This window comes from Thamnophis sirtalis, unplaced genomic scaffold (genome assembly GCF_051295495.1).
Source record: "Thamnophis sirtalis isolate CommonGarterSnake01/CBP01778 unplaced genomic scaffold, rThaSir2_p1.2 scaffold_7, whole genome shotgun sequence".
In the NCBI taxonomy this organism is placed as follows: domain Eukaryota; kingdom Metazoa; phylum Chordata; class Lepidosauria; order Squamata; family Natricidae; genus Thamnophis; species Thamnophis sirtalis.
In genome coordinates, this window is record NW_028261387.1 from 51321215 (window position 1) to 51337856 (window position 16642).

Below are 16642 nucleotides of genomic sequence, written 5' to 3' on the forward strand. Positions count from 1 at the left end.
GAAGCACCTGGTTTTCACAACAGCTAATGCTGCTGGAGAAGCAGTGAAGGCTGCAAAGCTGAGAAGACCAAAGCCCCTACTAATCTCCATGCCAGCTAGATATGACCAGAGGCTCAACAATTCCATCTGTACGCTTCCATTGATATAACTGTGAATGATATTGAATGATGGGATAAATCAAAGATAATGATTAATAGACACATTACCCTTTCCCTTAGATCAGTGTTTCTCAACCTTGGCATTTTAACATGTGTAATGGGGAATTCTGAAAGTCCCTACATCTTAAATGGTTACAGTTGGGAAACACTGCCTTAGATAGTACTAAGTTCCTGAAGGTTTCTCGGTACTTGGGATCTCTTTGTGACCATAGAAAATGGAATGCTTTCAATGCAGAAGACTTCTTAGATTACCGTGCTGGCTTGGGACAGTTCCACCCGAATATTGATCAACTGATTCTGAAGAGATTCCTTTTTGTGCAGCAGCTTTTCAGGGTAGGCTGGCTGACTCCCAAACATCTCTAGTTCCTGGTGTGTCCCCATCAGTGCACTCTCTAGACTCTCCTAGTGATGAAATGAGCACAAGGAAATGCATGCTTGTTAATAAAGGCAGGTGATTCAGAAGCAAATTCAAGACTTGAAATTGGTTGTGTTTTCTAGCTAAGAGGCTCTTTCTGGACTAGAATTCAGGTGGTCAGCAACTTACAACCACCTCTTTAGTGACTGTTTGAAGTTACAATGGCACTGGAAAAAGTGACTTTTGATCATTTTTCACACGACCATTGCAGCATACCCATGGCCATGTGATCAAAATTTGGATGCTTGGCAACTGGCATGTATTTACAGTATGATGGTTGCAATGCCTCAGGGTTTTATGATCACCTTTTGTGAGCAAAGTCAACCAGGAAGCCAGATTCACTTAGCAACTGTGCAGTGGTGGGATTCATTTTTTTTTACTACTGGTTCTGTGGGCATGACTTTGTGGGCATGGCAGGGGAAGGATACTGCAAAGTCCCCATTCCCTCCCCACTCTCAAAATTTCCGCTACCGGTTCTCCAGAACCTGTCCGAACCAGCTGAATACCACCTCTGCAACTGTGTTACTAACTCAACAACAACAGTGGTTCACTTAACAACTATGGCAAGAAAGATTATAAAATGGAGCAAAATTCACTTAACAACTGTTTTGATAATCAGTGGAAATTTTGAGTTCAATTGCAGTCATAACTCAAGGACTGCCTGTGTGTGTGTGTGTGTGTGTGTGTGTGTGTGTGTGTGTGTATTCTCTCTCTTTATATATATATTTGCACTGCTTCTAAGATTTGGAGTCTCACATTGTTTCTAAAATGTATGTCTGTGGATTTATTTCTATTTCTATTTCTATTATTTTGAAAATTATTAAATGTAATTGAACGTTTCTCATGTTCCGGGGTAGAAATCTAGTAAATTTATGAGAAAAATAAAGCTGAACTTTATAAATTTCTTGGATAAAGACTTCTTAAGCATTTATATACAGAAACATGCCTATATATCAGGCTCTGAAGGAGAATACAGTAGTTTATAAAGCCTTGAGAATTTAAGAGTCTACAATCAATATTTCTGCAATAAATTTTATATTAGGGCCAGGTCAATGTAATCCCAAGCTTTCTCCCAATTCCAATTCCCAAAGTCACATGAGTTGGTAACTGAATCTTGCTTCAACCCTGGCAGTGAGACAGTAAATTAACTGAGGGGCAGAAATCAGGCAACGTAGAAAAATAGTTCTGATGTTTTTCAGTATCTGTCAACTGAGGCAGTTATCTCAATCCACCTATAGTTAGGCTGGCTATAATAATCCACGTTGTAACCTACTCTAGTATGCTGGGAGCTGCAAAAATGTTTATTCATTTGTACCTCTGGGTATTTTATTATACACACTGATCCCAAAAGAATTTGCTGTAAAAAAATTGTAAATTGAAATTGTTCATTTATATTATGACTTGGATTCCATGGTTAGAACAGTTATATTAATTGAGATGTCCAGAGTATAATCTCATTCAGTTGTAACCAATACAAGCAGTTGCGCCCAAAAACTCAAAGAACTTGGATGCATTTTAACAGATCTCTTTGAAAGAGGTGGTAATCAGCCCTTGTTAAAGAAACTTAACTCAGAAGTGTGCCAGATAGTTCCATTTCTGGTTTAGCCTATGCTAAGAGTAGTTACTGTTTTGTCATATTGCAATTATTTCAAATTTCTATTTTGATTTTCCACAAAACTGCTGTGGAAAATTATTTGTAATATTAGCTGAACTATTATCAATACACAGATGACATTTTTCATTTAACACAGCTGACATGGTAAATGTTCTAAAACACACAGCATAATTGCCTGGATGAAAATCAAGAAACCAAGCTCAGTCCAGATTGAGATCGGAAATATTATTTGGGGTGGTTGCAATTATTTGTTCCAGTATACGTTATAGCCCTTCTGAGAGTTTGGGAAAGCAGTTTGGAGTGTTCTTGAAACTCAGTGGTAGTTTAATCATCTCATAAAATCACCCTCCTTTGAAATAGATAGCCAATGCTCAATTGTACCTGCTCTGATAAACTTCTGATTAAATTATTGTAACGTGTTTTGCACAGCTCCTTTGAAGATGGAAACTTTAGTTATCCCAACACAGATTTTTTAGGAAATGAATTGGGACAGTTCAATTCAGACATAAGAAATCAATGCTTCATCAGCAATTCAAAGAGCTGATACTACTCTTTAAAGATTTGAATGGCTTGGGTCCAGATACTTATAGGAATACCTCTCTCCCTATAGGTATTATTACAAGCATTCTGGTTACTTTAAGAGTCTCTCTTTCAGGTGTCCCTGCCAAAATGAAGCCAGGCAAATAGCTTTGAGGGATGGGATAGAGCAACTCAGTTATGGGCTCCTTATTACAAAATGTCTTTCCTGGAAATCACACCTGGTGCTTCTATTTGATGGCTCAATTTTTTACTGCCTGCACTGTATGAAAATGGTTTATATCTACTTATTTGAAGAACATTTGTCTTTAACATTTGCTATTTTTTATTATTTACTTTGTCATTTATTATTGTTATTTTGGTTTATAGTTTCATAATCTACTAGAATCTTCATAACTTGGCAGATTTAAAATATTTATAACACTTTGCAAAATTACATTTTAATATTTCAGTCTCCTAGCTTCAGGGAATTGGAAATACTTCTGTTAAATGTAATCACTGCCTAGAAGATGAAATCTTTTTAGTCATGCTATGAAAAAACTTCTGCGAAATGAGTTTCATTCATAGAGGTTGAAAGCAGCTTGTGTGTACTGCAACCATTTTTGGTGTGTGATTCATGTCTTTTACCTTTTCTGCTCGAAGCTGCTGTACCAGTCTTTCCTGTTCTCTTATCACCTTGTTTTGTTCACAGAGTTTTCCTAGAAGCTTCTGCCATGTGAAAAAGAGAAATAAAACATGAAGTCCATAGAACACGTCAAGAATGAGAAATATAAACTTTCAGCTGCTTTGATGGAGATCAGTTAGACCCTACCAGAGGCCTGGTCTCAGTTCCTGAATTCCAAATCCATGCAAGAGAAAATGCAAACAATTAAACCAGCATGGAGACATGTGCATTGAGTAGATGGAAGAGATACAAAAGGAAAAAAGACCGCACAAGATTTTTGATGGAGGATGATCAAGAGCCTTTATAGCCTTGCAGTTCTATTAGCGGAAAAGATGGATTATCTAAAGATATGAAATGGAAAGAAAGAACCCCCACGAACCTCAGGGAATGCAGGGTAGACAGTGGTAACAGGATGGGGGATGGATTGAGTAGGCAGATGACAGTGAGGAAGAGGTGTTCTTACATCTGTGTGTTGCTCATTTATCTTGTAGGTGTGCAGCGTCTCTCTATATGCTTCAGGGAAATGAGACACCTGAAAAAATAAAAACAGGTCATTGCTGCTCTCTCTGCCTTGATGTTGTCATAATAAGCCCCTGAGGAAATCCAAGCCTGCTACTACTTATTGGATCTCTCCACCCTTTACATATACATACAGTATACAGATACATTATCAGATTGTACAACTCTATTAGATTTTCCATGAAGCCTTTCTCAAAAGCAACACATAACTGAAGGAAAAAAGACATATTACCATGCATGATAATTGTCGTCCCCCCACATCTAACCAAAGATTATTTGCTGTCTTTGAAAACAGTTCTACTTTGTCAAGGAAAGAAAATGAAAGTTCTTTTGCTTTCAACATAGGAAGGAATAGTCAGGGTTCTAACAAAATGTTGCTTTTTTATATAATGGTGTGCAACTATCAGGCAATTACACACATTATGAGATAAAGCCATAGTTTACCTTTATTACTACATCTATATTTGTAAAGAGAATTAAAGGTATGGCCTGTTCTCCCTGGCCCTCTAGAATTTAGGATGATTATGGGAAGAAAAGTTACTTAAAATTATCATAGCTACTATGGTGCACAAGAGTTATTCTACACAGATACTAATACATCTCATAGTTAATATACAAAGCAAGAATGAAGCACAAAGAGCCAAGAAGATTGTTTGATGGGATTTGTAGGCCTAATAAGAAATTGTTATGGATATACACTGCCTTGCATAAGGCTTCATGGGTATATGCCTTTATATGCTAGGCAGAAGACAATATGATGAAAATAGTTGATAAATAGATTGTTATGTTCCTGACTTGTTAGAAACAGATTGCTCAGGATAATATGACTTTTAGCTAGATTTAGTTGGATTAATAATAATGTTCAATGAAAGCAGAAAAAAGACTAGTGTTAGTTTAATTTGAGAACCTGTACTTAATTACAATAATGTAAACTTTGTAGAATGAATTGTATCCCCAATTTAATTGCTGATTTCAAAACTGCAAACAACTGGACAATATTTTTCAAGTTAGAGATGCTTTATATAACAGCCAGATCTAAATTTATAAGCAAACCAATACAATGCAATAGAGACAAATTAAGGAGGTGATTTTTGAATACTGCCTTTTTGGTCTATGTTTTCATAAGCAAACCCAAATTTTGTGGGTTTTCTCCTCTCTGGAAAAATGAAGTTGTCAAATGTACTTATTCCCAGTTGTATGAACAAGTATGAGAGGAGAATACAGATTACAGCAGGATCTGCAGGGAGAGTCAAAATCCTCAAGATGATGGATGTGGTGTTGCAATTAAATCTGGGCTCTTTTCTATGGACATCTCTATGCATGTCCAAGCATTGAGGCTTTTATCACAACCCTCTACCTGCTGTCTTGTAGATTCTCTCTCTGTGAGACCCATGACCAACAAGTAGCAATACAGGAAACCCTCACATACACCACTACATCAGAATCCATGTTTATTGCTATGAAGCTCTGCTCCATTATGGCCTTACTACATAACGTTTCTCCTATCCAGTAAAGTCCAACTCTAGGGCACAGTGTTCATCTCCATTTTTTAGTCAAAGAAGCCGGCGTTGTCCAAAAACAATTTCCATGGTCATGTGACCAGCATAATAGAGATAGGTTGCCCCCAGTTTTACAATTGGTTTGCTTTGTGCGTGCATGCACAATTCATTGAAAATTGTTCTTTGTGCATGTGCAGAACAATTTACAGTGAACTGCACACGGATGCGCATTACTAAACAACATGCCGGCAACGGCAGCAGCAACCAGGGAACTGATTTGGGGGCATGGCCAGCCTGGGTTCTGCAACCCAGGCCAAAATACCACTACTAGTTCGGCTGATCTGGGCCGAACTGGGAGCAACCCACCTCTGCAGCATAACTATATGTTGAGGCACTCAAAACACTGTTACTTCCCACTGAAGTGGTGCCTATTTATTTATTTTCATTTGCATGCTTTCAAAGTGCTAGGTGGAAGAAGCTGTGGCAAGTAACAGAAGCTCACCCCGTCGCATGGCACTCAAGTCTCAAACTTGGACTGTCATCTTTTCAGCTAACAAGCTCAGCATCTTTAACCGCTAAGCCATCACACCCCCTTGGCCTAATCACACACTTTGCAGGAACTGATTAGAATGTACTTCCCTAATGGACAAGGAGCTTCTGGGGGAAAAAGCCCCATCCACAAACATAATGCATCATGCTTTTATTTAACTATTACAATATCTTAAAAAACATATTTCTTTACTAATTGTAATACCATTTAATATAATTACAAAAGAATTTCGCATGCACTAGAATCTAAAAAAGTCACTGCTTGTCTATATAAATGAAATGCCTTGGTCTGTAGTATTTTCCCATATTTTTATGAAGGTTAAGCAGCATAATAATAACTATTTTAGGAAGACATTTGAAAACCATCTTAAGGTTCTCCAGTGCAAGAGAAGAGGCCAGAGAACAGCAACATATAGCCCTCAAGGATTCATGACCTACTTTCAGAACCTTTAGCCAGAGACCAATGCAGTCTTCTAAGAAGAGCTACATGCCTCTTCACAAAGCCTCGTATCTTGGAAGAGGAAACAAAAAGTCCCTCCCTCAAAGGGGTATAAGAAATGTGCCCATCTCCTTTTCCCTATAGTTTTGCTTCAGTTCCATCCACCATTATTTCATTACTTTGAAATAATGCAGCTGTTAACAGAAACAAGGCATCCTGCCCCTGGGCTTATAATAATGTCTCACCAAATGTACAATAATCCACTTTCTCATATAATAAACAGAACTCAGACTGCTCCAAACATATTCCATCTAGCCAGCAATGTTCATAAGCAATGTTCATCTGCTATTTTCCTTATATAGTGGTGCAAAGTCATAAAATATATATTTTAGTGCTAAAAGTGACAAAACAAGCATTGAAGCCAAAGACAGAGATTGATGGTAGATGGCTGGCTGTAATTGGGAGGAATGCAGCTTTAATTATTCTGTTGTTGACTTTGTTGCTCAATACAAAATGAACAATGCCAAGCCTACAAAAGCAGAATCTCTACAAAAATCTAAGACAACTCTACCATTAGAAGGGTAAATTACTGTGGAAAAAACTTACTCCCCCTTCATGTAAATATAATTATAGATGTTAGTGTGCTTAACCACTTTCCAGAGGTACCATAATTTATGTAAATATAATAACAAATATTTTTTTCATTAAAAAAACTAATCAACTACTGGTAGGTTTTATTCTCTAGCAGAAAATAGCCTGAGAAAGATTTTTTTAATAGTGGTTATCGGCTGTATTCCAGATTGTTTATATACATATATTGAGAATTTCATTAGAGAAAAGGAACTGGCACAAGATGTACATTACCAAAGTTGCTTTCATCAATCTCAAAATAAATATATGGATTTAAACCATTCTAAGAAAGCCTCCTCTACTGGAGTCACTAACACAGGGGGCCATGGATGCCATGATAAGTTTATAAACAAATGCTACTGTGGGATGAAAACTTGAATGGCCACCTCACAGATGGTTGTGGAGGTGAGACATGGAACAATGATACTGGGATGGTTCTGCTATATGCAAAAGCAGCTGGAATGTCATGGTTGATGGCAGAGCTGCTGTGATGTCTTACTTGCAAGTACAGTTGAGCCCTAGGAGAGGAGCTCTCCACCATTCTGTTCACCATAGTGATCAAAGTCTCGCTCTCGCTCATCTGTGGCAGATAAGGAAAAACAGTCATGATGCTAATGGAGACAGAGTCATTTCCATTCAAGCTTAAACTTGTGTCATCCCTAAGATAAATGGGGAAATATCTGGATCAGTAGCTCAGATCTTATAGTAGAGAGAGGTACCAAAATGAAGCTCACTTTATGATAATTGTTGAGGCCATGCAGGTCTTCAAAAGGGTGGTGAACTTTCTTAAGACTTCAACTGAAGTGTCTTTTCAATGAAAAGCTGTTAAGTAAAATGGCCCTTGCATTTTTCTTTGTCAGGAAGAAATGACCACTTCAGTTCCTTTGATAATAAGTGGCTTCTGAATGGAATAGCCAATTGGGGCAGAGTGGTCCCATCTTAATTCTTTGTTGAGGTGAAATGATGTGCCTCCAGAAAGCAGCTCGTCATCTCAAGACAGAATGGCAATCCTCTATGAGAGAAAGCACCTCATCAAGGTAGATTGTGGACAGTCTCCTCTCAATTCTTTGCTGCAATTTTCATGCACATTTTTATTGAGTTATATAAGTGGCAGTCATGGAGAAGGGAAGCCTGCTTGGAGAGAAGGACTCAATCTTGCCTCCTTCCTGCTGACAAGAATCCTTACTGTACAAGCACCAGATTTCACTGACAGGATAACCTTTCTTGGTGTTTCCCAGAACTTATCCCTCTCCATACAAAGTCAGTTGCACAGGCAACTAGGCCAGGACACCCCCTATGGTTTAAAATGAAGGACATTACATTGAAGGAATCATATGGGGTTATCTTTCTGGGGTGGGGATGGGGAAACTATGTATGTGTACATATAAGTATGTTGTCCCTCCCCACCTCACTCCCCCATCTCCTTTATTTTATTTGGAATACAACACAATTGATCCATGTTTGGATCTGCTGCATTTTTATTTCTTTTGGCCCCTCCAAAATAGGCATTTGCCAGTTAGAAAATGAGGAAAGGAAGAAAGTCACAAACAGTTCTTTCTCCCATGGAATTGCTTTGGTCACAGATCCTTGGGAAACTCTGGAGAAATCCATTTCCTCTGTGGGTCTAATAGGAGCTTGGTGGGCAAAGATTATGTTACAGAAATAGTGCAAAAAAGGAAGATTTCAACAGGAAAGTTGGTTGTCGAAATGGTATGTATGCAGCTCCCATTTCTACCCTTCAGTATTTTACTTTGGGAGTAGCATTTTACTTCTTTAACAAAGCAACTAGATGTTGCTATAGCAAATAATTTGCTTCTATTCTGGAAAAAACAAAAACAAAGGAAGTCTGTTGCTAATCATGACTAGTTCTCTTTTTCTTTTAATCTTATGCACCACATCGTACCTCCAGTTCCCTTTGCCTATTCCATTTTCCATTGGGAAAATCCTAGACTGCTCTAAAATAGAGAGTAGCTCACATGCTTCCTCAACAGTGCAAATCAGCTTTAAATTAATGGATAGACTTTTATTCAGCTATATGGCCTGGCTAGTTACTACATTGCCTCTCAGATTATTTAAATCTGGAGTATTGCAATGCAGAAAGTCTCCCACTGATGATGTTACTTAGCAAACAGTGAAGCTCAGAGAGTACCAAGAAATCCACAGTTGAAACCTGAGCTACAGATTATTGTTCATTTAGAAAGCATTATTTGTGTACATTCTACTGCATATGGTACTCTAGGTTATTTAGACTGATCCTGCAGGAAGGGGAGGCACTTATGTAGGGTTGTATCTCTCTGGTTTTTGAATTCCTTCTAAATTTAGGTTTTTATAGAACAAACCATATCTAATAAAATAATCATTGCTTAAACAAAACCTCAAGGGTAGGTAAGAATAATATCTTTGAATAAATTCTCCCACATCTTCAACAAAAGTCGACAGGATTACATTTATATTCATACAGCTCACAAGCAACACAAACAGGGTTTCTGAATCAGTCACACTTAAAAACACAAATCACCAGAGCATAACAACAAAAAAAAAAAACCAAAACAGAAGCAGAATGCAGTAGCTGATTATTGTAGAATCTTTTTCCTATGGTCCAAAGTGGAAGAAGCTGCAAAGGGGGTTGCAAAGTTGCAAGGTTTAGAAAATTCAAAATGAAAACAGAGTAGTCACCCAGCAGGTTGGTTTCAGTCCAACCTAGGGACTCACATCTTCCAAATTATTGTATAGTGATGGACTTTGATGCTGAGGCCGCAATGAGATCAGTTTTGGAAGTAGCACTGATTCATGCAGGCATTTTGCAGGCTAGTATCAGCCAGCCATCATGTTTTTAAATTTCCAGCTGAAATTCGGTGCCAGCATTTTCTCAAAAAGCTTTGATTTTGTTTGATGTTTTTCAGAGGTCAGCAACTGGGTCTTAACACCATGTAATATGCTGAGAATACTACTGAAACTCAAATTTAAGTCGTAGGGAAGGTTGTTTGGGTTATCTGTTTGATGTATTAGTTGCCAAATTTAAATGTGTCATTTTTTTCTGGTTGGCAGATAGCCTTCCATACAGTTGTTATGATAAAAACTGGAGTTTATGTGGTTACCATATCTGAATTCACCTGTTCCTTCACATATACATACATACATACATACATACATACATACATACATACATACATACTTCGCTTGCCAGTCATGTGTGACTCTAGAGGGCAATGCTCATCTCCATTTCATAGTCAAAGAGTGTCTAAAGATGCTTCCATAGTCATGTAGCCAGCATGACTATATGCTGAAGGCACATGAAGCACTATTACTTTCCCACTGAAGTGGTACCTATTTATCTACATGCTTTGGAACTGCTAGGTTGGCAGGAGTTGGGACAAGTAATGGAAGCTCATTCTGTCATGAGGGACTTAGGTCTCGAACTGCCAATCTTTTGTTCGACAAACCGAGCATTTTAATCGCTTGGCCACCACACCCCTTTCTCATACATATACCAGATATTCTGGTAGCATACACATGGGTTCCAAAATGTAATCTTAAATATTTTATTCTATTTGCCTCAATTTTTTCTGCATGCTATATTTGAACAATTCATGCCGCTTACATTTAAACTGCAGAGAATTTTCGGGGATCAAAAGATTAATAAATGTGATATGATATTCCAGTCTACTTTACAAAAGCATATTTCCTAATACATATGTTAGTTCTAAAGATGTTGTAAAGGTGAAGAATCCAGAAACTCGGTGCTATAGGACAGAGGTCTCCAATCTTTCTGGTTCAGTGGACCAATGGAAGTGGTAGTGGGGAGAAGAGAAGATGGTTTCATGCATCCACGCACATCCACCAGGGGTGGATTCTGGCAGTCACTACTGCAGGTTTGCGAATGACTGCACCTAGCATGCGCTTGATGCAAATTGCGCTTGATGCACAATGCAATAAAAATTGCTCTGCGCATGCGCAGAAGCAAAAAACAAGATGGCGGCACCTACAGCACTGCCCTGAGAACTCATTTGGGGACATGGCAGGCTTCGGTCGCTGCCGGTTCCAGCACCCAGGCTGCCAAAACACTACCAGTTCAGCCGAGTGGCCAAACCTTAAGGAACCTACCACTGGCACTCACTCAGCACTTCCCTGGCACAGTTCCCAATTGACTATGGCTTGGCACTGGGTTGGGGATGCCTGTCCTAGGCAACTTTAGGAGGGCTTGGCAATGACAGGGCATGCCCCTGATGACAACATCACACTCAAGATAAAACTTATGAACTTGTCTTAGATGTCATGTTGACATTATTTAAATTGGCAATTTGTATGACAATATGACATAAATGTTCATGGCCTGATGCCATGGACTATATTTCATACTCTGTACATGTTCAGTTCTTTAGTTCAAACTGGACAAATTAATTCGCTTAGTCCCTGCTGAGTCAAACAAATATAGCAGCTAATTCTGATGGGGACATTTGTGACATTGCATAGTGATTCTGATACAGCTTAGAATTCATTCAATCTGCTTGGAGCTTGCTTCAAATAATCCTGATTGAGGAAGATGAAACACAATGATGCAGGATCAATGTTTCTTGCCAATAGCTAAGGTTATTGGCAACGAAGAAATTGTTATGCATGAAGTTGTGGGAACAGGTAGAAAATTCAATGTCTGATAAATGACAACAAGGAGACAGAAAAATGAAGGAAGGCAAATAATTTATATTCATCAGTGTCCCTAAAGAACTAGGTGGGCATTACTAAGGAGGGTGACTTTGTAAACTTCAATTTCACTTAGTCTACAATATTCATTTACATTCTTAACTTTATTACTGTATGTCCTGTTCCTGGATTTAAACTACAATTTTAAAAAAGAAAACCACAGGAATGTGTACACATTTTTCTTAATATGTAGATATCTATAAGGATTTTCACCTGTTGGATTGTGGTTTTCTGCACCTTTTTCTCCATTATACAGTATGGATTTCTACAAGCATTTTTAACAATAAATATTTTCTTAATGTGCAAATGATTTACAAGTATATAATGTGATTTCAGCCTTGCTTTACCTTAATACATGCAGTCTACTTCAAAAAGCTCCGAAATTTGTGCATATTAGTATATCATTGTGCTTCACAGATACATAAATTTTGGTAGTACATATTAGTGAATTTGCATTTAAATGTTAAATGCAAATTCACTTTTTGGAAGAACATTAGAGATTCAAGATTAGATTTCCAATCATTTTTCTTTCTTTTTTAAAACAAATACCAGTATTTACTGAGACAGTTTAGGGAATGGGTAAACTGAAATTTATCCTTCCTGACATGTGTGTTGTGTGTGTGTGTGTGTGTGTGTGTGTGTGTGTGTGTGTGTGTGTTGCAATGTTAATCCAGAAAATGGGATTTAGAAACCATTGGACTTCTATTCTTTTGGCACATTTGTCAAATTAGTACACATCCTTCACAGTTACTTTGAAGTAAAGGACAATAAATGTATCTTATATTGAGGGTTGCTGGAGGTTTTCCTTTTACTACAGATTTATGGTAATAATAATAATAATAACCTTGTGGGGTTTTTTTCAGCCTAGGCTGAAAAAAGGCAATTGAGAATTTGAATCTTTCCAGGTTTAGTCCAATGCTCTAACTCCAGCTGAATATCCCAGAGGTTCCACTCTTATTTTTACTCTGATCCTCAAATATTAACAGGTATGCAAAATTGCTCTTCAGTTGTTTCTTCCTAATTTGATAAAATGTATTGCTAGAATTCTTGACTGTAGTACTTCAGCTTCTGGGTGAAAAGTCATTTTTCCCTATTACCTATAGATCCATTTGTTAAACCAGCACGTTAAAAGGTGACCAGCAGGATCGTGACAGTTCATACTGCAAAAACAAATACACAAACAAACAAAACCCTCTCTCCCTCCCTTTGTGTAATTCAGAGTGCTAAGACATAATATTAATCTCAAGCGTACGCAAACATCTCAAGATGGTGCAGGATTTCCTAAATCAATATTCTTTCAGTCTTCAGGTGAACTTCTTTCTTATTGCAGTACAAACTAAGGAAAGTTTTGACACCTGGATCTGGTAAACATCTAAACTGCTTCAAGAAACATGCATTCAGGAAATACTTGTTGAGCTGCATGAGTGAGGACTCTAACTGGAATCTCTTGCTAGTCTCATCAGAGAGAAACCATTACAGACATTGCTAGATTTCATTCACCCATTAGCAAGGACAGTAGTGACTGTACTAACAGAAGGAAATATTTGTAGCTCAGGGTTGAACTGCGAAGTCCTTGGTACTCTCTGAGTTTTGTGGTTTTCTTACAAAGATTTCATTATCAAACTAGATAATATCATCACTGCACTTACGATGTTACCTAGTTTGGTAATGAACTGTCTGTAAGAAACCAAGCATGTAGAGCAGCAAGGACCCCCTAGTAGTGACTGAGTTAGGTCTCCATCTACCATTTTTTCTTCCACAGGTTCTAAACTGGAAGCTCTAGGACACTTGGGCCAATGGTCAGAGCTGAACCCTGCCATTAAATATACCCCCTGCTAGGTAAGTTTATAGGTAGGGTAATCCAAACAAACGGCTGCCTTTGGTCTTGGAGGGAGGTGTGTCCCCAGGACAATAATGAATTTTTAAAAACCAATCTTCTGAGGGAAAAGGGAAGGTATCCACGTATAGGTCAAATGAAAAATAAAAGTAGAAAGCTGTAATAAATTTTCCTAATTTTTTTCTACCAGTTCAACTGAAAAAGGATTGGCTTTCAACATTTCATTCAAAGGAGAAAAACATGTCAAAGAAATGCCTGTGGTGCATACAAATGGCTTTTTGAAATTCTTCACCAGATTTATGAGCAGAGAAATGGAGGGGATGATTTTTAAAAAATTCTCTAGGGAAAAAAAGAAATTCCCTCACAACTTTTTGAGGACAAGATACCCTCTTAGTAATATTTTTAAAAATATTCAGTGAGAGGCACTCCTCATCTTCCCTTGGAGAGATGATTATGCAAGGGAAGGCACAATACTCACGTACACCCTTTGGCTACTTCCCAACTAAATATTTGCCAAGAACACCACATTCCTCCACCCATGTGAATATTTCGACAGAATTGTGCTAGAAAATCTAGTCAGAATATTATGTAAATATTCTGTAGTCAGGAATGCATTAAAGAAACATGTAATCTAGCATATGAAATCTACAGATCTCTAGACAAGCAATGTAACCTCTTTTTTTAGCCTCCCAAAATGAAACATATATATATATGATTTTTGTGCTGCCCATCTCTGGGCATTCCCCTCACACAAAGAAGGCTAACACAAACTGAGTACCAGTAATGATAGCCCAGCATCAAGAGATTTTAGGGAAAGGGAAAGAGGTGCAGAGAAGGTAGGATGACACAGACCCATAACAGGACTGGAGGGAAATGGGTGTGACAAAGCAAAGGCTCAATGTGTGGGGAGTAGTGGAGTGGGGAGAGGAGGAAGACAGCCAGCTTAGCCTACCTGTTGGTCCAAATACTCTAGGTTTCTTTGCAACTGAAGGTCTAAAAGTTCATCCTATCAGGAGCCATTAGGCATGCGGCAAAATGGAAATACAAACATACAAAAACAACGAACACAAAGAAGAAGCAAAAGCAGTTAGGTGCAGCTTAACTAGAGACAGGCAAAGAGCTTTCCCCATACAGCAAAGGGAACATTCACAGACTCCCAAGCACTTTTAAAGAGAGAAGATAAGTGAATAGTAGTGGTTCAGCAATCTTTTCAGATCAGGAAATATATAACATTCATTTTAGGGACTCTCAGGGATCCCGATAGCCCAGAACTATCATCAATGCTCTGTCCCCAAGCCTTGCTTGCCATCTTATTGTATGGCTGAGCATTAACAGAGTGACCACATTAATCTAATCCAGGTCATCCTATCTTGTTTAATATGACCTGAATTTGGCAGATTATCAAGTTATATCATTTGATCAAGTTATATCACAATATAAGTCTTTATTCCTTCCCCTTCGAAAGACACTTTTATGAGTCCACATGTGTTGTTAATTGAATTCAGGACCTATCTTTGCAGATAGCATTCAACACTTTCCCCTGTAAGACAGGAGGAGTAACCTTGAAAGCAAAGGACTGTGTTGAAATGTCTCTTTCCTCTGTTTTTTGCTCAGCAGGTACAATGGTGTTTACGTATGATGAACTCTGAACTGACCCATCATGCCCAGAACAACTGGACAACAGGAAAAAAAGTGTGTGTCTTCATCACAACATGCTTCTGTACAATCCACTGCGGTCATGCAGCTTCAGGGACAGTACAAGAATATGCCCCTTATCAGGGGAGGAAAAAAAAGGCTGAGGTTGGAAACAGAGCATCTGTTATCAGAAAGAATGTTCCTGACCCGCTTAATGATACCAAACTCATCTCACTGCATTTTTAGTTCAGCCACATGCATCTGCTTTTGTGCATAGCTGGTGAAAAAGCAGGGGTAGTGAGGGAAGAAGCTACGTGCAACAAGCGTGCAACTAGAGTCTGTTCCACAGGGCACCTTAAATCCAGTCCAGGATTTACTGGTTGCTTTCAGGTGTCAGGTAGGGTCAAAAAACGTTGCATGGAGCAATGAAGTTGGCACTTTCATTTGGCAGAGTCCAATTCACAGTGTTTGTTGCCCCCACCACATGGATCCTCCCCCGCAGTGGAATAACCAAACAAAGAGAGAATTAGAATGACCAAGGAAAAACAACATATTAGAAATAGCCAATGAGGGGAAACAGAGGTTTCATCATGTATTTTTCCACTTCAATTTTTGACTCTCTAATTATTTTGGTGATACAGAGAGTGACAATAGAGAATTAAAGAGGATTAGTACTCCTCAGTTTTTGCATTCTCAATTCTTTGGGATACCATCTTAATTTCAGAATGGTATCCCATATATGATAGCAGAAGTATTTCTGGGTGTTCAGCCATTGGGAGGGTGCTGCTTGTCACAGGGAATAAAGCAATATTTTTCCATCTAGACATCACCCATAGAAGTGGACCAACCCTGAAGACAAGGCAAATGCTTGGTTGAAATGAGCAACAAGAATAAACAGCTCATATAATGAAAGCCGTTGGTGGAGCCGTTATCTTCAACATGCAAACAGCTTTGCTATGTGATCTGTGACTTAATTGCAAATCTTCCTCCACTTTGAGGTAGAAGCAAGACATGATACATCTCAATAATCAAGTTGTTAAACGGTGGTCCATTCCTCCCTAAAGCATGGAAGATAATCTTGATGGAGATATGCAAGATATATTGCACTTTCTCCTCTCTCTTATAGTCGGTGAATTAGAGAGGTGTCTGTGCCATTTCTAAATGTTACATGGATGTTCTGGACTTTGACAATGTTTTGTCCCTTGTCCCCTTTGGGAACAGAGCTTGGGTATCACCATCAAAGTCATCTTTGATCTTTCTATACACATTGGGGTTTGCATTCTATCTCTCCTTGCAACTCTTTCTGGGTGGTAATGTTAATGAAGCACTGGTTTCAACTGAATGAATAAATAAGGACTGAGTCTATGCATGAGTTTTTTTCCTCTCTCTAAAAATCACACACTCAATTCCTTCTTTGGTCTTCAGAAACACATACACACTATGA

At 38.3% G+C, this 16642-nt stretch overlaps 1 protein-coding gene across 14 annotated transcripts in view; it reads right to left on the reverse strand.

Annotated features, from left to right (window-relative positions):
- PLEKHA6 (pleckstrin homology domain containing A6) overlaps positions 1-16642 on the reverse strand; it is a 190421-nt gene that overhangs the window by 29495 nt on the left and 144284 nt on the right. For 7 of the 14 annotated variants that reach the window (XM_014076260.2, XM_014076259.2, XM_087720010.1 and 4 more), the window contains 4 exons: positions 7525-7605; positions 3769-3921; positions 3353-3433; positions 411-560 (listed from right to left, as the gene is read on the reverse strand). In XM_014076260.2, the coding sequence (XP_013931735.1) occupies positions 411-560; positions 3353-3433; positions 3769-3921; positions 7525-7605 (465 nt within the window). The remainder of the gene's footprint in view (positions 1-410; positions 561-3352; positions 3434-3768; positions 3922-7524; positions 7606-16642) is intronic. The other 7 variants (XM_087720012.1, XM_087720018.1, XM_087720016.1 and 4 more) reach the window with 3 other exon arrangements.